This window comes from Panthera leo, chromosome A3, assembly GCF_018350215.1.
Source record: "Panthera leo isolate Ple1 chromosome A3, P.leo_Ple1_pat1.1, whole genome shotgun sequence".
NCBI lineage: Eukaryota > Metazoa > Chordata > Mammalia > Carnivora > Felidae > Panthera > Panthera leo.
Window position 1 is genome coordinate 22186725 of NC_056681.1, and position 27709 is coordinate 22214433.

Sequence of the window (27709 nt, forward strand, 5' to 3'; positions counted from 1 at the left end):
CAGACCTTAGTGGGGACGTTTACACACTGCGCCTACGGACATTCACTGAGTTTTTGTTAAATACCAAGGAAAGGGCCGTGGACTCTGGTCCAAGCCTGACTTCTGGCACTTTCAATCACTTTGGACTTCATTCTCCCATCTCCAAAATGGAGGTGATACAGGCTCCTCACTGGTTGTGACAACATTCGGGAAAGTGTTTGGCAAACTGAAAAGCAGTCTGGCAAATCGGAGTTACCGTAGCTCAGGGCTTTTCCTTGGCAGATGATTCAGGGCACGTGACTGGACCTGCATGACCCACTCCACACCATGTGAGCCTTCTACTTGGTTTTTTTCAAGCCACTTGGAGGACCAGCAGCGTCTTCCTCTGGCAATGGGAACTGAGGAGTGAGTGGGGCCCAGCCCCGAGGGAAACTCTCACACACGCATGGACGTTCACGACTGTTTCCAGTGACTAAGGACCACATGAAGCAGTTGGCTGGACCCTTCCTGAAACCTGTCCCAGATCGGCTCGGTCTAAAGCACTGCTCTGGCCATCCTCGGCCCCACTGTCCCACTTCTCTGGGGGAGCCCCTTCCCTATACCCAGGGCAGGGACCCAGCCTCCCCCTTTCCCTCAGCAGCAGGCAACACACAGGAGGTCCAGCGTGGGAGGCAGTTTATTGATGTTTATTTGCCCAGATGACTCTTCCTCACTGTTCTGGGGTTGAAAGAATTAGGGGAAGTGGAGACGTGTCAGATGGAAGCCAAAAGGCACACACTGAATGTACCATGATGGGCTAAAAAGAGGTCGGTCTGAGATTGACAAGCCCCCCATTTCAGAGGCTCAGAAAGACTGGGCCCAAGATCATGGGCCAAGTCCCTTCCATTTGCCAGAGAACCAGGCACAACCCTGGCCGGCTTTCCTGCTGGCTCTCACACCAGGCACCAGGCATCTTCGGACCTGGCTGTTGTGCCTGTGGGACCACCAACATCACAGTGGCCATGGTGTCTTGACCTAAACAAACAGGGAAGGCCTGGCCTGGCTCCTTCTGTACTAGGAGAGACAAAGGTGACTGATGAGCAGATCTGCGGTGCACGAGTAATGGGAGGGGCAGTGCTTGTCAGCGTGAGATCATGACTCTAGAATGTAGTGTAAATCCACAAGGTGGGTAAGTAAAGGCTGGCCACAATGATTAAGCATGGAAGTGTCACTCTGAGCCAGCCCAACTTCTGAACAGGCGGACTTCTTAGACAGCCTCTGCTCGTAGGGGGTTTCGGTCCCCTTGGCTCTAAACTGTCACGGAAGCAGAAGGAAGTGGAAGTGCCCAGCTGGGGCCTGGGGACTGCCACGATTGTCCAGATCTCTGTGGTCAGAGAGCGGCCCAGCCACCTCAGCCCTGCCCCTGGGATGAAGGAGGGAACAGGACGTTGAGTCCCGGGAGGGCTGCCCCCTGGGCCCGCGCCCCGCCTGCCTGGCTCCGCAGGCCTCTTCTTCTACCGCTTCTTCTTGGCCTCCTTCTTGGGCCTCTTGCTGGCAGAAAGAGCAGCAGCCTTGGGCTTCCTCGTCACCTCCACACTTCTAGGCTCAGAGGGTTCTGCCTCCTGCATGGCAATAGAAAGGAGAGTCCCGTTTAGACGAGTCAAGCCTGACACCAGCAAAACGAGACCGTGTCTGAAGGGGGCTTCGCGAACTAAAGCACACTGCCACAGAAACACCAGGGACAGGAACCGTCAGCGCCGGGACCCCGGACCGCACGTCTGCAGGGCTGCCCCTGGGGGAGCAGGGCGGTCCTCAGTGAAGAACAGAGGAAGAGGCCCCAAGGGAGGAGGCAGCCTCTGGAGTCTCAGGAGGCCTGGGTGGCATTGAGGCTCCTCCGCGTACCAGCCAAGTGACCTTGTGAGCAACTCACTTCCCCTTCCTGTGTCTTTGGTTTACCCACCTCTGAGATGGAAATAGTGATGCACGCCCCGGAGGGCTGAGGTGAGGAGGCAAAACGCATGGAAAGCGCCCCGCCGCCGGCTGGCTGCTGGCCCTGTGCTGGTCCCGGGCAGATGGCAGGTGGGGAGCCGGCTGTGGGACAGACCCACTGTGGCTTGCTCTCCTTCCGGCCCTGCTGTTCTCCTTCTCCCGTTCAACCCACAGACTGCCAGGGCCGGGAGGGGTGGAGAGTGCCGGCCGGCAGGTGGGCAACCCCCACACTGTGTTCTGTGGGGCCTGGCAGAGGTGCCCTGTGGGGGAGGGCAGAGGGCAGCCTTGGGGCGGAACTCCAGACTCCCCCTACAACTGGGGCAGCCCTGGTTTTTCTCTGTCGGGACTCATTCCCTGTAAGATCTGGTTTACACAGAGGTCCTGCTGCTAAAAAAAGGTTCAAAACCGCAGATCCAGCCCTGGCCTTCGTTGCACAGATGAAGACAGAGGACTCCAGGCGAGGGACTCGGCTTGCCACAGCCACAGAAGCCTATGTCCAAGAATCTGGAGTGGATTCAGTCCTGTCAAGTGCTCCCTCCTCCCCTGGGTGATCAGTCACGCTGTGTCTCGGCCAGGCAGGATGTTAGCGAGGCAGGTCCAGCCCAGAGAACACTGACCACAGCCCCTGGGCCTCCTCCGGCCCGCAGGCAGACTTCAGTTGGCCTGCAGTGTTTATTTCTAAGCATTTGAGCCAACTGGTAGACTTCCCATTCAATCTGGACTCCTAGCTTTTCTTGAATGCTGGCCCTAGTAATGCTGGCCCCTCATCCCCCGGTGGAAAAAAATGGGCTGGGCAGCGGCTGCCCCTTCATTCAGCTGCCCACGCTCCCCACACCCCCCACGGCCCACTGTCCCCAGCACTACAGAAAGGAAATGTTTCTCAGTACCTGTGTCCTTTTATCAAAAACGGGAAAATAAAAAGCAGACTAAGAATACTAAGAAGGAGCACACTTCTGGAAGAGAAAAAATATTTCCCCGTGTTTAACCGGCCGACTCCCAGCTTCCAGCTTGCTTTGCTCTCTGTCCTTCCCTGGCCCCGCACCTTAAGCTATGTGCTCACAGAAGCCGCGTGACCGTGGCTGGGAGAGGCAGTCCACACCTATGTACTGGCCTACTCCAGAGATCTGTCGGCTCCCTCTCATCAGCCATCACTGCCTCCCCTCCACCCTGCCAGCCTCCAGCAGAGACACCAGATGTAAAGGCCCAGACCAGCCCCGGGTGCCCGCGGGTGACCTTCCCAAGATAATGAGGGGGCTGGTCCCTCCCCTGGCCGGGTCTCCGACGGTGGCTCTGGACTTTCCCAGCCTATCTACTTGTGTGATACTGTTAATGCAACTTGGCCAAAAAAAAAAAAAAAAAAAAAAAAAAGGAAGAAAGAAAGAAAAAGTTAGCCTGTTAGAAAGACAGACAAACAAAACAAAACCTCAGAGGAGCCAGTGTGTCAAGTGCTGGAGTTGCCGGCTGCAGAGCACAGCAGGAAGGCTACTGTTTAAGGCAAACCCCACAAGGCACGATGCCTTTGGAGACCTTGGGAGCTGGAAACCGTCCCCACTGCAGTACCTATGAGGCCAGAGGAAACCAGTCAGTCCCTGAGTGCCCCAGGCAAAGGCCTCCGATGAGACAATGGCTTATGCACAGGGAACTTGCCAAGCCCGCCAGGATCTCCACAGATGGAGCCCCCCTCCCCCGCCACTCAAAGCTCAAAGCTCGGTGCCTCCTCCACTTTCAGTAGGGCCCAGTTCAGAATCCACAGGGACGGTGACACCCGGCTGCCATCCCCAGTGCTTCCCTCAGACCCTCTCTTAGGCATCTTATCCTTTTCTCTCCTGAGCAGACCTCGCTCCCGATCCAGCTGTCTGTCAGATGACTGGACTGGCACCTTCCAGGCACCTCCAACCCCACTGTCCCAGACCAAGCACGGCCCCTTCTCCAGCAGGCGGAGGGTCCTCCTCCCCACCTGAGGCAGAGCAACTAGAGTCCCAGTAACCCCAGACCTCTCTGCTCCCAACTGTCCAATCAGTCACCAGGTACCGGTGATTCAACAACCCCTTCCACCTCCTGACTTGGTCACCCTCTCTAGCACCAAAGTCCCTCCTTTGGTCCCTCCACTGCTAACTGACCTCTCTGCTCAGTGCCACAGATCCCCCCACCTTAAACCTTCCAGGGGGCTATCCCCCACGGTCCCATGCCCCACACATGGGATGGCATCTAAGGAGGCCACATCTCCAGCTTCTTCTGGGCTCTTCTCTAGACCCCACACTGGGTCAGGTGTCGGGGCTTCTGCCAGTCACTCTTAACAAGAGGAGCGCCCTTCCTGGCCACCCAGCAAAGCCCTCCCTGTGGCCCAGCACAAGAATACACCCCTACTCACCATCCAGCCTTCCTTCCCTGCTCCTCCACCTCCAGCAGCGTCCATCCCTCCTTCCACCCCTCCCCCCTCCCACCCCCGGTACCGAGGAACTGTGCATTGCCACTGCTACCTTACCACAGTGACATATTCTCCTGTTTGTCTCCCCTACCAGCTGTGAGCTCCTTGGGACAGCTTCAGTTGGAGAAGAGAAGAAGAGAAGAGAGGGGAGGGGAGGGGAGGGGAGGGGAGGGGAGGGGAGGGGAGGGGAGGGGAGGGGAGGGGAGGGGAGGAGAGGAGAGGAGAAGAGAAGAAGAAGAAGAAAAGAGAAGGAGAAGAGAAGAGAAGAGAAGAGAAGAGAAGAGAAGAGAAGAGAAGAGAAGAGAAGGAAAAGAAAAGAAAAGAAAAGAAAAGAAAAGAAAAGAAAAGAAAAGAAAAAAGAAAAAAGAAAAGAAAAAAAGAAATGGAAGATCAGGCAAGATCTCCCATAACCATGGGGACTTCACTCTTGTTTATCATCATGAAAACAGAACACACTTAAGGGTTCCTGGTTGGTTCAGTCAGTAGAGCATGTGACTCTTGATCTCGGGGTTGCTGAGTTCAAGCCCCACTTGGGGCATAGAGATAACTTCAGTAAATATTTACAAATATATGTACATAACGTTTAGTCCTGGGTCTCAGTTTTCCCATGGGCACAGAGGACATAAGCAGCTTTGAAACCCAACATACATTCCCAGAAGCATGGCCAGACATAGCCACCAGTAATAATAACAACAACAACAGCCACAACGGCTGCTGATACTACTGTTTACAGGAGGCCGGGCCCTGGGTTATGTGGTGTGTACATACCTTATTTTAGCCTCACAAAGTGCCTTAACGAGTCCCATTGCACAGATGAAAGAAACACTCAGATCGTGTGACTTGCCCAAGGTGTCACTTGGTGAGCAGCAGTGCCAGCATGTGAAGTGCGGTCTTAATGGCTCTAGGATATCATCTGTCCCCGGTTTCCTCGGGACCTCAGGGCTGGAGACTGAGAACCAGAGTCAACTGTGAAATCTATTTTCTATTTAGTAGCGGCTGGAACCACAGGTTCCACAGGTGGCCGTGTGGAACGACAAGAATGGCTTGTTCCAGATTCTGTTGACGGGTCACTCGGACCCCTTGTTTGTGACTGAGGTTCCCACAGGAGTCAGGAGGGCAGGTTAGTGCTCCCCGCACCAGGCTCTGTTTCCCACAGCTGAAAGCAGCTCTCTGTGGGCGTATGTACATGTTACCGTCATCGAGTCATCTGGATGCATGATCTGTCTCCTCCTCACCCCAGACCTCCTCCTCTCCTCCCCATCAAAGATTCTGGCATCGTCACCCACCCAGTTACCCAAGCTAGTAACCTCCAAGCCGGTTCTGAGTTCTCGCCGCCCCCTCGTGCCCCCCGCATCCCATCGGCCCCAGGTCCTGCCTGCTCTACGTTCTGAGGACCTCTCGAATCCACCCGGCCCCCCTGGACACACACTGCTGCACCAGGTCACAGCCCACGGTCTGCCCCCTCACTGTGTCAGCCTCCCACACGCTCTCCTCACCACCTACCTCACTGCTTTCAGTCTATTCTAGAACAACAGTCCCAACCATGTCTGTTTGCCACTTTAATATGTTTCTGGTTCCCTCTTCGTAGGAGACAAATTCCAAGACCTTCCTTGTGGCCTCCAGGCCCACACCACTCCAGAGCCGGCCCTGTCCCCCGGCACACCCCCTCACAGAGCCCACTCCGTCACCCCAGGCTGCCGGCCCGCCAGTATCGCCCACTGCTTTGTTCCCTTTCCTGCTCTGCCTAGGTTCCCCGCACCCCCACCTATCTATCCACACCCAATGGATCCAGGTTCCGTGCCAGGCACCACGGGGTAACGAAGAGAGAACATGCTTAGTGATGCGCACCAAGCGTCCGCTCACTGAGCCTCCATCACCCCAATGAGCCAGCCACTGTGAGCTCATTTGACAAGAAGGGAAACTGAGGCTGAGTCTCGGTGACGGGTCCAATGGGGGCACAGCCACCTTCCCCCCAAGCTATAGGGAAGAAAAGGCAGCTCTTATGCACATGATAAGACTCTGGGGTCCTAGCCACAAAGAGCTGTAGCTCCAAATTCTTAGCTAGTAAGGACGACTCTGCATGAATGACCGACTCGTAATTTCTCTCCAAACGCACGTTGCTGGTACAAGCGAGGCAGACTCCGAGTACTACAGCCCCACCTTTAAATCTGGGAACTCCGGGCCTCACCGGAGGCAAGTTTTAAGTCTCCTCAGCGAGCACGCCATGGCCAGCCATGGCCACCACCACCGGGAGGATCAGGAAACCTCCCCCGCCAGGTGGCTCCGGGCTCTGCGGAAGCACCCGTCCTCTGTGGACACAGGCCTCATCAATAATGAAGCAGTTCCACAGCTGCTTACGAGGCCAGAAAATTGCTGCTATTCATCAGATTCGAATAATCGAATCTGTGCCACAATGCATCAAATCCCTTCCAGCAGGGAAGGCACTCAGGATTTTATGATTTCCACTATACAGTTCAGTGTGGATTGAGTCCGATAAATCAGGACAGAACGTCATTCCATACGGGCTGAAACCACTCTCTCCTCTCAAGTGGTCCCGGGAAGGAAAACCACTGTGCTGTGCTCAGGTCCTCACGCACCTTATCTCACTTGATCCCCAAGAACTCTGGGTTGGGTCTGCATGCCCTCCTTTTATAGCTCAGGACACAGGCTCAGGGACATGAAGGGCGTGCCCAGTGGCGATGCTCCTGTTGGTCCTGGTCTCTTGCCCCAGGCCTGGGTGGGGTGCCCCCCCCCCCAGAAGACCTTGCAGGGGTAGAACTAGCACTGGCCTTGAGGGGGAGAGAGGACTAGCCGAAACAAGGTGTGGGGGAGGCCTTCCGTGGCAGCTCAACAAGGCGCACGAAGACAGTGTCCAGGATACGCCTGGCAGGCAAGACTGTGATTACAGAGAACAGCCTTGGAGCTCATTCCAGACACAATTCAGCACGACTGCAGGCCCGTCCCACCGGCTGGGCTGTGGCCCTTTGTGTCCGGCTGTCTCTCCCATGAGACAGCACCCATCTCGAGACCATGTTTATAACGTCACCCTGCCCGCCACACAGCAATCTCTCCAGAAGGGCTCGTTAAGTAAAAAACACCCTGCTGCTCAATTCAACTGCAAACTGCTCCCAAGCTTAAAAAAAATACAGGGCAGAAGTGCAAAGTTAGTTCTACGAGCCTGTCTCCTAAGGTGTTGAGAGTAGGTATAATATACACTTGCCCAAGTTAATTATTTACTCTGGCAACCCCAGGCGGAATTTTCCAACAGGCTCCTGAACTTCCAGGCCACAGCCAGAGCTGGGAAGGCTCCCTCGTTTTTAGGGCTCCAAATCTGCAGAGCTTTCTGGCTGACAGTGAAGTCTACGTGGGCATCACACTGAAAGCCACCACTCTTGCTATCAATTCTGGTGAGTAGTCCACTGGATCACAATGCTGGGCACCAGTTGCCTCTGTCTGCCCAACACCCCCTTTTGCACTGGGGCTCTGCCATTTCTCTATCCCATACGGTTCTAGGGGGACTCTCAGTCACGGTGGCCACTCCTGTGGCCAGTTAAATGTGGCCTGGCCAGAAATGGTACCCACTGCCCCTTCCTATCGATGGGGCAAGGTGCAAGCACGTGGCCAAGCCAGAGCCAGGCAGAGGACTTCCATGAGACCTGGAAAGTGAGCACAGGCAGAGAGATGGTTTCTCTTGCTTATAAACCATAAGCAGTAAGGATGCAGACTGGGGCTGCTGCAGCCACCTTCCTGACTTGTCACGAGTGCCTAAGAATGAGGCCAACACTCACAGGAAAGCCAGGAGATGGAGACAGAGCCCTGAAGACCTTTCAAGCCTCTGAACCCAGATGTGCCTTGAAATTCCCAGTTCTGAGAACCAATACAATTTCTTTCTGGAAAAACTGCTGGAGCTGTTTCTGACTTTCAACACAGAGTCCCCATTACTGCAGGAAGAGACTGTGGCAATCCACACAAAGACAGCAGAGTGCGAGTTGAAGGTACCGGCTAGGGGCTGGCAGCCGGCTGGGGAGACATGAACCCAACACATGAAGAGATGGGAAGAGTCAGCGTTCGAACTAGTAGGAGAGTCTGTGATTCACTGCCAGAGGAACCATTCCTATCTGCTAGGTGAGTCGCTGAACCAAAAGTCAACACCCACTTGCTTAGGGTTAACTGGATCAACATTCTGTGTAGAAACTGATCCGAAAGAGGCTGGGAGTAAGTTCCAGCAGGCTTTTAGGGAAGGGGGAGAGGAGCGTGCTGCCTTTATTTCCTCACTACCTGCTCCTTAAACTCCTGGAATTTGGCTCCCACCTCATCAAACTGAGAACAGCTATAGCCTGTCTTCCCAGAAAACGTGCCTGAGCATAAAGATATCTAGCACATTTTTGTTCACAATTTCAGGGACCCTGTGAACTTCTGAAGCCTATCCAGGGACCCACAGGGACCCAGGAACTCTGTTAAGAACTTTGCTCCACTGAAGCCGAACTCTGGAGGAAAGCAGCCTTACCTCAGTCGCTCAGGAGTTCTTGTTGTGCGGTCCCCATGGGGACTGAGTTGTACATGTACTCTCCTTGAACCACGGTGGTTTTCAGGGAGACCACAGTCCCCTCTGCCCGCCGCTCTGCCCTGTCTCTCCTGAGACAGCGACAGGAACGGAGACCCCAGCTTTGTCTGCACGGCACCCCTGTCCCTCCTGGGGCGGGACCCTCCCCTCCCGCCACACTGGCCATAGCTGTCCCAAGCTGGGTCAGCCACAGTTCCTTCCCTGGGGATTCTGGAACTGGGACCAAGCAGGAAGGCAGCCTCCAGATGCTGCAGCTGAAAGACATAAGCTTTGGAAGCTGTTAGTGGCCATGTTTCATCTCACCACAGGGACAGTGAGCAGAGGAAGCAGGGCCCTGGTAAGACAAATGAAAGACAGGAGATGGACAGGGAGGGGATACAGAGGAGATGCAGATGGTGAGTGACAGAGTCCCTGGTTCTCGCCCCTTCCAGAGGCCCAGCTGCACCCCCGCTCTGGGACAGCACCCGCTGTCTTTTCAGTACATCTTTTCAGTATATCCACACTGCACAGAAACTACTTCAAGCAGGTTGGGAATGCCCCAGGTTCAGGCCTTTTCTGAATCTTAATTTCTGTTGAAAAGCTCAGCAACACACTCTCAGGGTTTCAAGTAATAATGCCATATTGATAAAATAATTCCCAGGCCTCTATCCCCAACTTCTCACTGGCTGTTTCTTTCCCACTTGGACGTCTTGCTATTATTTCAATCTTAACACATGTAGAACCGAACACTTCCTACCCTCCCAAAATTGGTTTGTGCTTCAGGGAAATCGTCTAAAGATTGGACCAGTGGCTGCATAATAGAATCACCAGAACACTTCAAGAAAATACTGATCCAGGCTACGGTGAACAACAGAATCAGAATCTCTATGGGGGCAGTCCAGGGCTTTGAAAACTCCCCAGGCAGGCGCAGACAGATGGAAAGTAGTGGACCAGCCCAAGGACTCCCTAGGCCCTTACTCACAGCAGACATCAATGAGGCTTTACCTGGAGCCTAGAAGCAGCCCAGAAGCCTTTCACTATGGCCACCACAAAATCAATCAGAATGGCATGAGAGATGAGATGTACCTGCCAGCCTGGACTAGAGAGAAACGGTGTAAGGATCTACGATCTTATACTTTAGAATCCAACCTACAAGAAAATGCTTGGATTAAGTGTGGCCCAGGCTTCAATCATTCTCACACAAATGTTTATTTTCTCAGGTCTTAGTTTAATGAGGTGTTGACGAGAACAGTTCTCATTTGGCTTAGGACTGGAAGGACTTTAGTTTTGATTTTGCAAATTGGTTCTTACTCCCACTATGAAAAGGAAGGGGGTGGGGTGGGAAGCATTCGTATGTGTTCCTTCTTTCTTCCCTGATTACCCCCAAAAGAGCTTTCAAAATAATCTGCTAAGTGTTGAAGTACTGAAGTCATAAACTAGTTGCAAAAAATCGGCTTACTGGAACAACAGGAAAGACATTCTTTCGCTTTTCAAAGGCTTTCCCATCATCTAGAGCCAAAAATATTATCTTCTGACCCAAAAAGCCACTAATAAACCTTGTTTCTATAGGCCAAGCGAGAGGGATGATTTTGCCCGAAGCAAACCGTCAAAAAGAGCGAGATTGTTCTCTGGGTCCTCCCACCCCCACTTCTGCCCTCTCCCACCTCCTGGCACCCTCCACTTCCCTCCTGCCCTCAGGCTGCCCGGGGTCCCCACCAGCTATTCTCACTCCACAGGTACCCTTCCTCCCTAAGAGCTCCCTGGCTCCAAACAAAATCTTCTTTTCTCCATCCCCATCCAAATCCCACATCCCAGCTAGCTGCCAGGCTCAATCCCTGAACACAGGCTCAGCGCCCACCCTCCCTTCATGAGATGGCTTGTGCGCAGAGTGCCGTGTCCCCTTCTATCTATTTAGGAGCGTGGGGAGTCCGAGAAGGCTGCCTGATGGGGGCACCCTGAGGAAAGCCAGCAGCAGAGTCTCTGCATAACTGGGGGCCTGAGGCACCAATAAAAAGTTTAATGACCGGCACTGTTATTTGTTGCTACTGATCCACTGAAAAGCTTTAAAAAGCTAAAACAGTAAGCTTCAGTCATGAAGACAGTTCACTTATGCGAGCCTTACTGCTCTAAACTGCAAGATAAATTAAAATGAGATGTTATGTACTCTATTTATATTTTAAAAGACGAAGCTGTTGTCCCAAATTAACCTCTAAATAGCAGAGTGGGGAAGTAGGCATATTGCTGAGCCCTTTGTCAACTCCCCGTCTCAAAAGACCGCAACCCGCTGCGCCGCTAAGGACAGCAGAGAGAGGAGGAAAAGGCACCCCTTTTCCCTTGTTTGCTGAACTGACCCAGGCCTCTGTGGCTAGCCTGGAAGGGCTAAGAACATGACAGGAGGTGAGCAGCAGCTCTCCAAAAGGCCACACACCTCTGACTCTACATCTCTGCCTACAAAATAAAAACATTCATCACCTCCCTCCCTTGGGACTCTTAGCATTGGCTTCATCAGTGGCCAATGACAGTAAAAATGTTTGTTATTTATAATCGCCAATAGCATGCCGAGGCTGGGAGGACAGAGCCCCAGAGCACAGGGATTACGCTTTTAGAGTGTGATACAATTGTGGGCGGAAACACTCCAATCGTGACCTCCTTCTCCAAATACCAGAATAAGAAACAGAGATGGACAGAACCATCCGGAGGCCACGGGCCCATGTCCATGTTCACCAAAGTTCTCAATGCCCTCACTGGCTATGCCTTCCCTCCGCCTGCCCTTTAAATGCTAAATCGTCGCAGCTGTAGCCTTGGACCTCTCCTCATCTCAGCCCATGTTCTCAGCGCGGAAACTGCGTCCTCGCCCGACTTCAAGTACATCTCGACTCTCACGTGTTGATGAACACTCAGCCCAGACCCTCCTCCTGCTAGAGACCTTCTGCATACTTGGCAGAGCCACCCGGTATCTTTTCTTTCTTTTTTTATTTTATTTTTTAAGTTTACATCCAAATTAGTTAGCATATAGTGCAACAATGATTTCAGGAGTAGGTTCCTTAATGCCCCTTACTCATTTAGCTCATCCCCCCTCCCACAACCCCTCCAGCAAGTTCTCCATATTTAAGAGTCTCTTATGTTTTGTCCCCCTCCTGTTGTTGTATTATTTTTGCTTCCCTTCCCTTATGTTCATCTGTTTTGTATCTTAAAGTCCTCATATGAATGAAGTCATATGATAGTTGTCTTTCTCCGACTAATTTCGCTTAGCATCATAATACCCTCCAGTTCCGTCCACGTAGTTGTAAATGGCAAGATTTCATTCTTTCTGATTGCCGAACAATACTCCATTGTATATGTATATATATATACAACATCTTTATCCATTCATCCGTCGATGGACATTTGGGCTCTTTCCATCCTTTGGCTATTGTTGATAGTGCTGCTATAAACATGGGGGTGCATGTGTCCCTTTGAAACAGCACACCTGTATCCCTTGGATAAATACCTAGTAGTGCAATTGCTGGGTCGTAGGGTAGTTCTACTTTTAATTTTTTGAGGAACCTCCATACTGTTTTCCAGAGTGGCTGCACCAGTTTGCATTCCCACCAGCAATACAAAAGGGTTCCTGTTTCTCTGCATCCCCATCAACATCTGTTGTTGCCTGAGTTGTTAATGTGAGCCATTCTGACAGGTGTCAGGTGGTATCTCATTGTGGTTTTGATTTGTATTTCCCTGATGATGAGTGATGTTGACCATTTCTTCATGTGTCAGTTGGCCATCTGGATGTCTTCTTTGGAGAAGTGTCTATTCATGTCTTTGCCCATTTCTTCACTGGATTATTTGTTTTTTGGGTGTTGAGTTGGTAAGTTCGTTATAGACTTTGGATACTAACCCTTTATCTGAGATGTCGTTTGCAAATATCTTCTCCCACTCCATTGGTTGCCTTTTAGTTTTGCTGACTGTTTCCTTCGCTGTGCAGAAGGTTTTATTTTGATGAGGTCTCAACAGTTCATTTTCACTTTTGTTTCCCTTGCCTCCAGAGACATGTCAAGTAAGAATTTGCTGCAGCCAAGGTCAAAGAGATTGTTGCCTGCTTTTTCCTCGAGGATTTTGATGGCTCCCTGTCTTACACTTAGGTCTTTCATCCATTTTGAGTTTATTTTTGTGTATGGTGTAAGAGAGTGGTCCAGGTTCATTCTTCTGCATGTCGCTGTCCAGTTTTCCCAGCACCACTTGCTGAAGAGACTGTCTTTATTCCATTGACTATTCTTTCCTGCTTTGTCAAAGATTAGTTGGCCATCTTTTCTTTTTTAATGTTTATTTTTGAGAGAAAGAGAGAGAGACGGAGAGAGAGAGAGAGACAGAGGCAGAGAGAGAGGGGGACAGAAAATCTGAAGCGGGCTCTGCACTGATAGCAGTGAGCCTGATGTGGGGCTCGAACCCACAAACCGCGAGATTGTGACCCCCATCCAAAGTCAGGAGCTCAACCAACTGAGCCACCTAGGTGCCCCCGAACCACCTGGATATCTTAAAGGCACCTGTTTAAAATTTTATTTTTTTTTAATGTTTTTATTTATTTTTGAAGGATAGAGAGACCGAGCGTGAGCAGGGGAGGAGCAGAGAGAGAGGGAGACATAGAATTTGAAGCAGGCTCCAGGCTCCGAGCTGTCAGTCCAGAGCCCGACGCGGGGCTCGAACTCACGAACTGGGAGATCATGACCTGAGCAGAAGTCAGATGCTTAGCCGAATGAGCCACCCAGGCGCCCCAAAGGCACCTGTTTAAAACTGAACTCAGCACGCTCTTTCCCCAGCTACACCCCAAGTGGCTCCTTTGCCAGGGCTCCCCACTGCATCAGTAAATGGCTATGACTCTCCCAGCTACGTGAGCAGGATCTCTGGGACAGAGTCATCTCCAAGAAAAATTGATCTCCAGAATATCTTGTATGCTGTTTAGCGAGAAAAGAAACATGTGAAGCTGTATTTAATAGTATGCTATCTTTTACGTGTCAAAGGGGAGAATATTTATATATGCACATATGTACATACACATCACACACACACATATACACATTTGCTTATGTTTCCAAAAAGAAACAAAAGAATAAATCAAAATAATAAAAATGGGGGTGCCCGGGTGGCTCAGTTGGTTAAGTGTCCAACTCTTAATATTGGCTCAGGTGATGATCTTGCAGTCAGATCAAGCCCTACATCAGGCTCCTCACTGAACACAGAGCCTGCTTGGGATTCTCACTCTCCCCCTCTCTCTCTGCCCCTCTCCAACTTGTGTGCACACATGCACACGTGCTCGCTCTCTCAAAATAAATAAATATTTATTTATTAAAAATGCTTATTTATTTATGGGGGGGGGAGGAAGAGAGAGAATCCCAAGAAGACCCCATGCTATTGGCATACAGCCCGATGTAAGGCTCGAACTCAAAAATGGTGAGATCATGACCTGAGTCGAAATCAAGAGTCGGATGCTTGACTGACTGAGCCACCCAGGCACCCCAATAAACTTTTTTTTTTAATTTAAAAAAATAATAAAAATGGTTACCTATGGAGGGAGGAAGGGAATAGGGTAGAGGATATTGATATTAAAGGAGACTTCTGTTTCTGAAGACAATTTTATCCTGTATCATTTTGATGTGGGAAAATGGTGTACATACACATTTTATATCTGTTAATTAAATCAAAAAGGAAAAACATAAAGAAGTTCAAAACAAGCTGAAACAAATTAAGCTAAATTCAGATGAGGATAGGAGTATAACTATATGAAAAAAAGAATTACTAAACACAGTACTCTGACCATACATCCCTACTGGGACATATTCTAAGGCCAAATAGAACCTCAGAAAAATCTTAAATTTCATTCTGAGTCTTACTGTTAGTAGTAAAAAACAATATAGTTTTAAGTTATAATAAATATATTATAAGTGTGCAGAACAGAATCAACATAAAAAAAAACAAACAAACCTGCTTTCTTTAGAAAAGCCTACTTGCAAGGTTGGCCCTTGGAGGGCACGAGTGAAATTGGATTTTGGGTGGTTCCTACAATTCCCAGAACTGGTACGAGTGACTCACTGTACCTAAACCAAACAATATGGTTTATGCTGAATACCTGCTTTCCTGCTGGAAGTCTAGAATTTTGTCCATAAGCAGAGCAGCTTATGTAACCTACACTCAATATTGTTAAGTCCTAGGCAATGAGTCTCTAATGAACTTCCCTGGTAGACAATATTTCACACAACTTGATGAAGCTCCCATTGAGACCATCTGAGCATTAAAAAAACTAAAGGGGTGGGGCGCCTGGGTGGCTCAGTCGGTTAAGCGGCCGACTTCGGCTCAGGTCACGATCTCGCAGTCGTGAGTTCGAGCCCCGCGTCGGGCTCTGTGCTGACAGCTCAGAGCCTGGAGCCTGTTTCAGATTCTGTGTCTCCCTCTCTCTCTGACCCTCCCCCATTCATGCTCTGTCTCTCTCTGTCTCAAAAATAAATAAACGTTAAAAAAAAAAAATTAAAAAAACAAAACAAAACTAAAGGGGCACCTGAGTGGCTCAGTCAGTTAAGTGTCCGACTTTGGCTCAGGTCATGATCTCACAGTTCGTGGGTTCGAGCCCCGCATCGGGCCCTGTGCGGACAGCTCAGAGCCTAGAGCCTGCTTTGGATTCCATGTCTCCCTCTCTCTCTGACCCTCCCCCACTCATGCTCCGTCTCTTTCTCTCTCAGAAATAAACATTAAAAATTTTTGTAATTAAAAAAACTAAAAACATGTCAAATGTATAAAAATATATATTCAAAATGATATAAAAATCAAAGTTTCATTGGTCAAGATTGGAGGCTGCTGGAGTCCAAACTTACTGCTCTGAAAATTATAAAGGGAAAGAAGCAATAATTTATCCAGCCTTTACTATGAATAGCATTTCAGAATAACCATACAGGCAATGAAGAAATGGTCTTCTTCACTGAAGAATTCCAGCTAGTAAAAGCAAAAGGAAATAATGGAACTTAGCAATGATCACCGAGGGATGCTAAAACGACTTAGGTGAAAGACTGGTGGGGATTTTTTAATAGAGGGATCAGCTAACACCACCTGAATCCACTGATCAATCCTAGAATCTCTAAATGTGTGACAACCAGACACATGTCCATTGATGACATACAACAGGAAGTTCACAGCACCAGCTATGAGGTGTTCTTAGCAAATAACCTGATCTGAGCTGACTCAAGCCTCTAGACTGAATTTCCAATTAATAGGAAGTATGGGGAACAGAGAAACATGTTAAATGACACCACACAGAGGCAATCAGCTAAATCCTGGATATGGATATCATAGATGACAATGACCTGCTTTCTCCAACAGATCAATGTCATGAGAAAACAGAGGGTAGTAGAAGGAGTGTGAATGGCTACAGGATAAAGAGATCTATAGGAAAATGTCAAAACCACAAAAAGCCAATCTGATCATGTCAGTCTCCTACTTAAAACCCTCTGGGCCCTGCCCACTCTTCTGGCTGCACCTCTCATCATGACCCCTCTGTGCTCTGGCCACAGTTACCTTCATTCAGTTACTTGAACTAGAGTCCTTGCAAATGCAATTCCCTCTCCCTGGGGGAGGGGCAACAGGTGGGCCCCTGCCCCAGTAAAATCAGGTCCTTCCCCTTGATACACACCGGCACAAGTGCCCTGGACTTATGGCAACATGCACGCTTGTTCCATATCTGCCCTTCTCTCAAGGATTAGAAGCTCCATGAAGACAGATACTACATCTCGAAGCAGGATGACATGTAGTAGGCACTAAATAAAAACGTGCTTAACACATGTGAACAAATAAAATACTGGTCACGTGGTTCGAGGCCACTGGGTGGGAATGTGACATCGTCCCAACTGATCTTCTCTGCTGTGTTGTTTTTAGTACCTAGAACCCCGTCTGAGGAGTGGAGGCTCACAGGGAAGAACTCACCACCTCGTGGGACTTGGGAACAGGTACGATGATGGCCAGCACACAGATGAGCTGGAAGATGGCTCCCAAGAAGAGTCCGTACCGTAGCAGGTTCTCCAGGAAAGTAGGCTCGGGCACCTCGGGGGGTGAGAAGTCCAGGTCGGAGGCCATGACCTCAGCCGCCTGCTGCCTTCGGTCGGTCTCCTCTGACTCACCACCCTCCAGAGCCAACTTCTAAACACAAAGGTTAAGTGTCATGTTTCTACAACTGACTTTTAAATAGTTCCACTTGCACAAACACACACAAACTTGCAAGAATACATAAAGCGATTATAGTGAAATGCTAACAATTCTTGAATCTAAGTAGAATACATATGGATTGTCGTTGGACTATTCTTTCAACTTTTTTGTGGGTCTGAAATTTTTCCAAGTTAGAGAAAATAAGTAAGTAAATGCAAACACTTCAACACAAATCTCTAATCAACATACGTTTGAAGGCCAGCTATGTTTCAGGTTTTGTTCATTCATTCACTTATTCATCCAATTATCCATTCAACAAACACTTACTGAACACCAAGTACTGAACAGAGGGCAAAAGAGACAAATCCCTGTTCTCTTGGGGCCTACATCTCAGGGCACAGGCAGGCAATGCATCCAGACATGCTACGTCAGCTAGTGACAACTGGTTTGAACAAAACTTGAGGGTACTATTTTAATTTGTACAGGGTGACAGACAGGAAGGGCTCTGAAAGAGACAGGAATCGAGTGGCAGAGACACGAAGTGTAAGCAAACCACTGGAACGCATGAGAGAGGCATATCCAGGCAGAGAGAAAGGCAAGTGTCGAGGCCCTGGGGTAGGGAAATGAGTCCAAAATGTCAGAGAAGAATGCTCGGGAAGGAAGAAAGATCAGAGAGGAGTGTAGGCTGACCCACTAGGACCCTGACACTTCCGAGCTGACTGAAGCCACTGAAGGGTTCTGAGCAGACAAGTGACATGATCTGACTTACATTTTTATATATATACATATTTTTTAAATTTAAATTTTAGTTAACATACAGTGTAATATTGGTTACAGGTATAGAATTCAGTGATTCATCACTTACATACAACACCCAGTGTTCATCACAAGTGCCCTCCTTAGTACCCACCACCCATCTAGCCCATCTCCCACCCACCTCCCTCCATCAACCCTCCTCAGTTTGTTCTCTATAGTTAAGAGTCTCTTGTAGTTTGTTTTACTCTCTCCTTCCCCGCATCTTCCCATATGTTCATCTGTTTGGTTTCTTAAATTCCACATGAGTGAAATCATATGGTATCTTTCTCTGATTGAAAAAGTATGCTATCTTATTTTGCTTAACATTATACATTCTAGCTCCATCCACGTCATAAATGGCAAGATTTCATTCTTTTGGATGCCTGAGTAATATTCCATTATGTATATACACTACATCTTCTTTATCCGCTCATCAGTCGAAGGACACTTGGGCTCTCTCCATAGTTTGGCTATTGTTGATAATGCTACTATAAACATTGAGTTGTGCATACTCCTTCAAATCTGTATTTTTGTATCCTGTGGGTAAATACCTAATACTGCAATTGCTAGGCGGTAGGGCATTTCTATTTTTAGTTTTTTGAGGAACCTCCCCATTCTCCCCTAGAGTGACTTACATTTTATTTTTTATTTTTTTTAACTTTTTAAAAAATGCTTATTTATTGAGAGAGAGAGAGTGGGAGAGGAGCAGAGAGAGAGAGAGAGAGAGAGAGAGAATCCCAAGCAGGCTCCAGAGCGCAAAGCCAGACATGGGGCTCAAACTCACGAACCGTGAGATCATGACCTGAGCCACAAGAGTCAGATGCTTAATCAACTGAGCCACCCAGGCACCCCGAGTGTCTTACATTTTAAGTGGTGGGATGAGGGGGTACAGAGTAGACACAGGAGGCCAGTGAGAAGGCTACTGCCAGTAACCCAAATAAGAGATGCTGGGGACATGAATGACAGGGGGCATGGTGGTGGCCAGTGGTGACAGGTCCAGCCCCAGCCAGCTTCTGCTTTCAGCAGGGACCCCACTCCTAATACCCTGGTCAAGCCGAAAGAACTGCCTGTAGTTCTCCAAGAGCCCGGGCTCTTTCAAAATCCTGGGCCTCTTGGGGCGCCTGGGTGGCTCAGTCAGTTAAGCGTCCGACTTCAGCTCAGGTCATGATCTCACAGTCTGTGAGTTCGAGCCCCGCGTAAGGCTCTGTGCCGATAGCTCAGAGCCTGGAGCCTGCTTTGGATTCTGTGTCTCCCTCCCTCTCTGCCCTCCCCTGCTCATGCTCTGTCTCTCTGTCTCAAAAATAAAAATAAAAACAAAATCCTGGGCCTCTGCCCAGGCTGCACACTCTGCCAAGAATGCCCTTTTCTGTTCTGACTGCATGGTGAAGCCCCCACTGTACCTCCAAGGCTGAGCTCAAGGGTCACCTCTCCAGCATGCCCTCCTTATTGCCATCCTCTTACCCTGGTATGACTGAACTGCTTCCCCTCGACCACGGCACCTAACAGCGTCTTCCTCCTGCCCACCCCAATGAGAAAGGGGCAAACTTACTTTGGAACCAGGCCCACCTGACTCCAAAGCCCTCTGTATTTTCAGAGATCTGTGCCACAATGCTATTTCCTGCTAAAACTGAGCTGTCCAATATGGTGGTCATGAGCCACATGCGGTTACTGAGAGCTGAAACAGAGCCGATCCAAACTGAGAGGGCTGTTAAATATATACTCAATTCAGGAGCTAGTAGGAACATAAAAATGTAAAATACCTCATTAACGAGATTTTTATATTGATTACATGTTGAAATGATATACTGGATTAAATTGTATTATTTTCACCTGACCTTGAAAAAGAACGAAATTGGAGGATTTACTTTCTGAGTTTAAAACTTACTAGACAGCCACAGTAAGCAAAACAGGCACTGGGATAAGGATATAGACTAACGGAATAGGCAGCTGAGAAATACATCCTCACGTGTAGTCAACTGATTTTCAAACAAGGGCGCCAACACCACTCAATGGGGAAGAACAGTCTTTTCCACACATGGTGCTGGGAAAACTGCATAGCAACATGCAAAATAATGAGGCCAGAATCTTATACCATATACAAAAACAAACTAAAAAATGAGCCAAAGATATGGGGCACCTGGGTGGCTCAGTGAGTTAAGCATCTGATTCTTGATTTCGGCTCATGTCATGGTCTCACAGTTTGTGGGATTGAGCCCCTCATCAGGCTTTGTGCTGACAGCATGGAGCCTGCTTGGGATTCTCCCCACCCCCCCCCCCCGCCCCTCCTCTGCTCACGCTCTCTTCCTCTCTCAAAATAAATAAATGCACTTAAAAAAAAAAAAAAGAATCAAAGATCTAAACTTGAGAGCCAAAACTATGAAACTCATACAAGAAAACGTTGGGGAAAATCTTCATGAAACTGGACTTGGCAACGATTTCTTTGATGTGACACCCAAAGCACAGGCAACAAAATAAAAAATAAATTGGACTTCATCAGAATTTAAAAATTGGTGCATCAAAGAACACTATCAAAATACAAACTAGAGTGAAATTATACTAGAGTGAAAATAGAAACTAGAAAACAGTTTGGTTGCTTCTCAAAAAGTTAAACCTAGAACTGCCACATGAAGGGGTGCCTAGGTGGCTCAACCAGTTAAACATCCAACTCTTGATTTCTGCTCAAGTCATGACCTCACAGTTCATGGGTTCAAGCCCCATGTCAGGCTCTGTGCTGACACTCGGAGCCTGCTCGGGATTCTCTCTCTCCTTCTCTCTCTGTCCCTCCCCTGCTCACGTGGGCTCGCTCCTGCACACTCGCTCACGCTCTCCCCCAAAATAAATAAACTTAAAAAAAAAAAAAAGAATTACCATATGATCCAGCAACTGCACTCCCCGGTATATGCCCAAAATAACTGAAAGCAGGAGCCCAAACTGATACTTGTACACCAGTGTTCACAGCTGCATTCACAACAGCCAGAAGATGGAAACAACCAAGAGCCTATCAACAGATGAATGGATAAACAAAACGAGGTACATACATACAAAGGAACACTATTCAACTATTAAAAGGAGTGAAATTCCGATACACGCTATAACATGGATGAAGCTTGAAAACATGAAGCATGATACTAAGTGAAACAAGCCAGACACAAAAGGACAAATGTTGTATGATTCTACTCTTAAAAGGTACCTAGAATAGGCAAATTCTAGAGACAGACACAAATTCTAGAGGGAAAGCCTAGAGACAGAAACTAGACTATAGGTTAGCAGGAGCTGGGGGGAGGAGGAATAGGGAGTTATTGTTTAATGGATAGAGTTTCGGTTTGGGATGATGAAAAAGTTCTGGAAATAGATCGTGATGATGGTTAGACACCACTGTGAATGCTACTGAACTATATAGTTAAAAATGGTTAAAATGAGGGGCGGTGGGTGGCTCAGTTGGTTAAGTGTCCGACTTCTGCTAAGGTCATGATCTCACAGTTCACAAGTTTGAGCCCCGCGTCGGGCTCTGTGCTGACAGCTCAGAGCCAGGAGCCTGCTTTGGATTCTGTGTCTCCCTCCCTCTCTGCCCCTCCCCTGCTCATGCTGTCTCCTCTCTCTTTCTCTCTCTCTTTCTCTCTCTCTCTCTCTCTCTCTCTCACACACACACACAAACAAGCATTAAAAAAAACCTGTTTAATAAAAAATAATTTAAAATGGTTAAAATGAAAGAAAAAAGGTTAAAATGGTAAATTTTATGTTATATATATATTTTACCACCATAAAAAATTTTTTTTACCTTTTTCTTTTTACTTTTTTAAGTCGGCTTCACACCCAGCAGGGAGCCTGGCATGGGGCTTGAACTCATGACCCTGAGATGAAAACCTGAATGGAAATCAATGGACACTTTAGGGGGGCCCCTGTTTTTACTGTTTAAATGTAGCTACTAGAAAATGTAAAATGACCCAAAGTGGCCTGCACTGTGTTCCTGTGGCATAGCTCCGGGCTAAAGAAAACGTTCTGCTCCGGGCTGAAGAAAAGGTTCTAAGACCTTCCTCCACTTTGGCTCTGCCGCATCACTGCTTTGCACGACTGTCCCAATGCCAGGGAGTGACTAAAGGATGACAAAACCACCTTCTCAGTAAACAGAGTGGGACCTATGCAAATTCACACTGTCCTGCACACACAGGAAGGTCACGTGCCTGAGCCAACAGGGTGGCCACTCTCCCATCACTTCTGCTCTCTTTGGGAGCTGCCTTCAAAGCCCAAGGCCCCTCTTTAAAAAAAAAAAAAATCCTCAGAGCTGGCAGATCTTCCTCCTCCCAGGAAGGATTTGACTTCTGGAAAGAACCCAACCTCATCTGGATCCAAGTGTGGTGAATCAGGTGGGGCCTCGAGCTCAGGAATACCATTTTTGGTCAAATACAAGGTATGCCGCTCAGACACCAGGCAGCTTGTTTGGGGTGGTTCATGAACTGGCCCCGAAGTGAATTCCAGGGTGGCCACGAGAACAGCTTCTCTGGAGGAAACACGCAGCTCTGCCAGGGCACCACCACGTGAACACCAAGGTGTAAGAAAAAGCTCACATTCCCTCACAGTGGCAGCTCATAAAGTATACATTTTTAAATATGCCCTTGGTCCCAAAGCTGTAACAAGCCTATTGAACTTATCGATACTTAGATGAACTATGCTTAACAGCAACACTGTTAATGAATATTTGGAATATCATAAAAAGATGGGGCCTGGGGGTGGAGGCAAAAAGCCAGACTCTATCAGCAATTAGCTACACTTTGGGCCCATCTCTTGACCTCCTGGGGACTCGATGTTCTCAGGAGCCAAATGACCATCATCTCTATTCTAAGCTATAATGCATTTAGGATTCTTTTTTTTTTAATGGCAGTAAGACAACCTATAACAAGAGCCATAGAAGTGATTATATCCTTTGACTGAATAACTCACTTCCTAGAATTTACAGCAAGGAAACAATTCAAACCGAGAAAAAAGGCTTCAGGTACAAAAAAGTTCATGGCAATGCTATTCATTATGCTGCAAAACAGGAAGCAACCAAAATGTCCAACAGTAAAGCAGTTAACCCGATTACGGCGCATCCCGGCACAGTCCCCCTTCACTACAATGGCAAATATAAACACGTATCAGGCCAGCATAAAGTCTTGGAGAATAACATGAGCTGAAAAAAGAAAACAATTATACAAACCCTGCGGCCGTGACCACGTATAAAGTGATTTCACCGGCCAGAGATCAGAAGAGACTAGGAAAATGTAAATCGCTGCTGTTCAAGTGAGGACTCCTATACTGGACAGCACAGGTGTTGCGGGAGGGTGGCTGTAAAAGGGTCCTGGGAAACATCAAACACTCTACACATATAGTGTATGCTTTAGAACACTTCCCTAGCTTTCTCTGCACCCCTGTGCTTGACTTCCCGGCCTTCCTGCCAGTACTCTGGGTCTTCCTTTCCTGAGTACAGAAGTCACATGAGTCCTACTCATCCTTCACATCTCAAGCGGGAGGCAGCTGCCCTCAGGCTGCCTGGTGCCCAGTGGTTCCCCGGGCCACTGTTGCGGTAGCAGCAACAGCAAGGAGCGAATCACTTGCCGGATACGCACGACACTTCCCAGTCAATATCTCATTCACTTCCCAACCAGTGGGGAGGTGGGTATTACTGCTGATGAGGATGAGGAAACTGAGACTTGAAGAGGTTACATGGCCTGCCCAGGGATTACTTGGTGGATGAGTGGTAAAGTCAGGGTTCAAACCGGCTGGCTACTCCAGGGCCTGAGCTTTCCCCACCAGGTCGACGGCTTTCCAGCTGCAGGCTGTGACCCATTAGGTGAGCTATGGAAACCACTTAGGGGCTGTATCCAGCACTTTTTCCCTTTCCCTTCATTAGCTAGCACTTTAATTAAATAAATAACAACAGAAAATACCGTATTAGTAAGGATCAATATTGTATCCTGAAGCTTTATTTCAGTTGTAGCCATTTACATCCAAGTATGTGTGCTCTAGGCCAAAATTCAAAACCTATTGCTTGTTACCTGAGAAGTCAGGAGTCTGGAGTCTTAACGTTTTTCACTTGCTCACTATAAGGCCCTGGTCCGGACCTGACTCAAATATTTGGTAAATGACGATGCCTATGCCTGTCTCCCACCATGAAAGCAAGAGCAGATGCCTCAACCAAATGCCTCATTTAACAATGAGAAGTAGGAGTTGAGAAGCCTGGGGCCTGCTTAGGCTTTCCCAGTGAGTCAGGGCAGAGCTGACTATCCTCCGGTGACTCTAGCCAGAGTCACTTTAAGAGCAGAGGTTTTCACACGTTGTGGAAATCTCTTACCCCTACCAGAATTTAATAAAAACTACTTACTCATCTATTACCAAACATGGCAAATAATTTCATAAGCTACTAGAACCCTTGAGGCTCATCCCTGAATGCCAGACTCTAGTGGTCTCAGATAGCCGTTCATTGGATACATATTTATTCAGCGCCTATTATGTGTCGATATTATTCTGACTCCTGCCAGGGAGTTTTCATCCAAATGAAATGACTTCATCCAATCACACACACACACACACACACACACACACACGTAATACAATGTCAAAGGTATTAGGAGAAAATATAGAGGGAGTGCTATTTTATATGAGGCGGTGAGGGAAGGACCTCTCTGAGAAGGTGACATTTCAGCAGAGGCAAAAAAAAAAAAAAAAAAAAAAAAAAAAAAAAAAAAAAAAAGCACAGGAATGAGTCATTTAAATGTCTGCTGGACTACCCCAGGTTGGAGGAACAGGTTGGAGGATAAGGTCCTGAGTCAGGAATGAACTTGATGATCCAGGAGAACAGTAGAGCGAGCAAGCTGTGTAGGGCTAGCAGGCCATTATAAGACCTTTGGCTTCTCCCCTTAATAAAAGGGGAGCCTCTCGAAGCTACTTAGCAAAGAAGATGATAAGGTCTGACTTATTTTAAAATGGTCCCTCTGGCTGCTGTGTTGAGAACAACAGACTGCAGAGGGGTAAGAGTGGAAAAGAAACACGGAGACCACTTAGGAGGCTGCTGTAACAGCTAAAAAAAAGACCTGCTTGCACCCGGTTGTCGAAGTGGAGATGGCAAATTCTGGGGTAATGGACATATTTTGAAAAGAGAGCTACTGGCTTTGCTGAGGTGAAACCTGAAAGAAGTTAAAAATAATCCCTGAAGGTGAAGCTATTCTGTATGATACTGTAATGGTGAATACACGACATTAAGGATTTGTCAACATGCATAGAACTGTACAGCACAATGAGTAAACTTTAATGGATGCAAATGTTTAAAAAAAATCACTTAGGAGGTCAAGGTATCCCAGTAGGGAACACAAAATGTGACATTCTGAACTGAAATGTTTTACAAATGTATGGAGCACCTGGGTGGCTCAGTCAGTTAAGCATCTGACTTCGGCTCAGGTCATGATCTTGCGGTTTGGGAGTTTGAGCCCCGCGTCGGGCTCTGTGCTGACAGCTTGGAGCCTGGAGCCTGCTTTGGATTCTGTGTCTCCCTCTCTCTCTGCCCCTCCCCTGCTCGCATTCTGTCTCTCTCTCAAAAAAAAAAAAAAAAAAAAAATATATATATATATATATATATATTTAAAAATATTTAAAAAAAAAGAAATGTTTGACAAATGTATTAAACAACTTCACTGAAAGGGCAGGGGGAATCAGGTGTTGACCTCAGTAACTTTGGAAATGAGTGGAGTCCGTGGGACTAAAGATAAAAGGAATTGCACTTGTACAACTCTAGTTGGTAACATTATTTCCCAAAGGGGATAGAGGTTAACAATTCTGAAACCATTACATGTGTATACTGAAACTGAATTGGGTAAATGGATGGTAGATGGTGGGAGCTAAGATTAGTCACAGATAAGCCAGAGGAGGAGGCTAGAATGATCCACGTGGAATGGATGAGAGTTGCAGATATCAGTATGAACCCATATTTAGCTTAATATAGATACAGGTGACTCCACAGAGAAATATTTATAGATATGCGTGTATATATACAAGTTAGTACACACACATCTGTCTCTTGCACTGAAGGCCTGGAAACATGGGCGTAATGATCACACCTAGCACCGAGGTCTTGGCATTTAATACTTTCTCCAATAAAAGGAACCAAGCTCCTTGGGGAAATGGTTAATTCTGGGACTGAGGCACGAAATGTACAAGATGAACCTGGAACAGAAGGTGTTCACAAAACAAAACAAAAAACACACGTGCCGGGGTACCTCAAAGGGATAAAGGAGTGCCCAACCGCCGAAGCTGGGACAATCTGAGCAATAAAATAGAGCAGCACTGGATTATAATCCAAAGTATGAAAATAAATAGGAGACCACACTGATATAAACTGAATAAGTTAATAAATAAATAGGGCAGAGTTGACAAATTTCCTGTGGAGAATTCCAAATAATTTACGTAGATTTATCTGACGTTAAGCGTGAAGCATGATTCCACACTCAAGTACCGGTTCCATGTAATGACTTTCTTCCAAGAGTACAATATGGAAGAGGGAAGGAAGGGGAGTAATTTTACTGGAAAAACCTGACTGCCTCAAGCTAGTGATCCAGGTTAACACCAACAGTGACCATTTATATTGATAGTATGTACCCTTGATATGATGTCATGAGAATGGCACTTTACCTCTGTGGTTTTCCTCCCCAAACCCCATAACTTCAATTTAGTCATGAGAAAAACATCAGACAAACCTCAGCTGAGGATCACTGTACAAAATATCTGACCAGTAATACTCAAAACTGTCAAGCTGTCAAGGAAGTCTGGGAAACTATCACAGCCAAGAGGAGACAAGCAGACGTGACTACTAAACATAAGAGAGTATCCTGGATAGGATCCAGAAAAAGGACATTAGGCGGAAACTGAGCAACTGTGAATAAAGCATGGACTTTAGTTAACACTAACTTAGCAATATTGGTTCATTATGACACATGCACTACCCTAATGTAAGATCTTAAGAACAGGGGCAATTCTCAGGGCGCCTGCCTGGCTCAGTCGGAAGAGCAGGGGCTCTTGATCTCGCGGTGGTGAGTTCCAGCCCCAGGTTGGGTGTAGAGATTATTTAAAATAAATAAATAAATTTTTAAAAGAATTCACCCAACAAACACGCACTGTGCACCTACTAAGCGCTCTGCACTCGCCATCTCATTTAATTCTCAGATCAAGCTATGCGCCCATTTTACAGAGAAGGAAACTGAGGACCAGAGGGGCAACACACAGCAATATGGGGCCCACTCAGCGGTCGAATTCTGGCCGGACTGATTCCGGCGCCCGAGCGCCTCCCATGCTCCACGGATGGAAGGAAAGGCCAGGTCCCGGCAGCGAGCGCTGGGGTCGGGCCCGGGCTCGGAACAACGCTCGCGGCGGCAGAGGCGAGGCCGTCCATCTCCCAGGGACTCAAACTCCCCTCTGCAAGCAACTTCCTGAGGGGCGCCCCGGGAAGTTATTCTCGCCGCGCGCCGAGTGTGCCCGGGACCGGCGGAGCAGCGCCGCCGCCGGGAGCAGCAGGGCCGCGGGCGCCGGAGTCCAACCCCCTCAACGTTCCCGCCACCCCGGCGACTCCGCCCCGCCCCGAAGCCCGAGCCCGGCCGCCGCGCCGCCGCACTTACCTCCCGCGCCGCCGGGCCGCTCCCCCGGAAGTGGTTCCCCGCGGCGGATCCCGGAAGTGACGCGTCGAGCAAGCGGCGGGCTCCGCTCCGCCCGCGCTGCTGGGGTTCCGGTCTTTGTCCCCACTTTGTGGGTTTGATCCCAAGGGAGAGCCCTGGGGAAGCGCGGTACAGACGTCCTCGGTTCTCTAAGCCCGT

At 48.3% G+C, this 27709-nt stretch overlaps 1 protein-coding gene across 3 annotated transcripts; it reads right to left on the reverse strand.

Annotated features, from left to right (window-relative positions):
• Positions 1-637: 637 nt before the first annotated feature.
• MANBAL (mannosidase beta like) lies at positions 638-27553 on the reverse strand. 3 transcript variants are annotated; one of them, XM_042931011.1, is made up of 4 exons: positions 27515-27553; positions 16863-17075; positions 1919-2207; positions 1471-1580 (listed from the first exon to the last, which is right to left on the reverse strand). In XM_042931011.1, exons 2-4 carry the CDS (start codon positions 17010-17012, stop codon positions 1564-1566), a joined length of 456 nt encoding a protein of 151 aa, XP_042786945.1. In that variant the 5' UTR covers positions 17013-17075; positions 27515-27553; the 3' UTR covers positions 1471-1563. The 3 variants fall into 3 exon arrangements, with proteins under 3 accessions (XP_042786946.1, XP_042786945.1, XP_042786947.1); XM_042931012.1 differs by lacking the exon at positions 1919-2207 and having other exon boundaries at positions 638-1580; XM_042931013.1 differs by lacking the exons at positions 1471-1580; positions 1919-2207 and adding an exon at positions 15792-15878.
• Between the last annotated feature and the right edge of the window lie 156 nt (positions 27554-27709).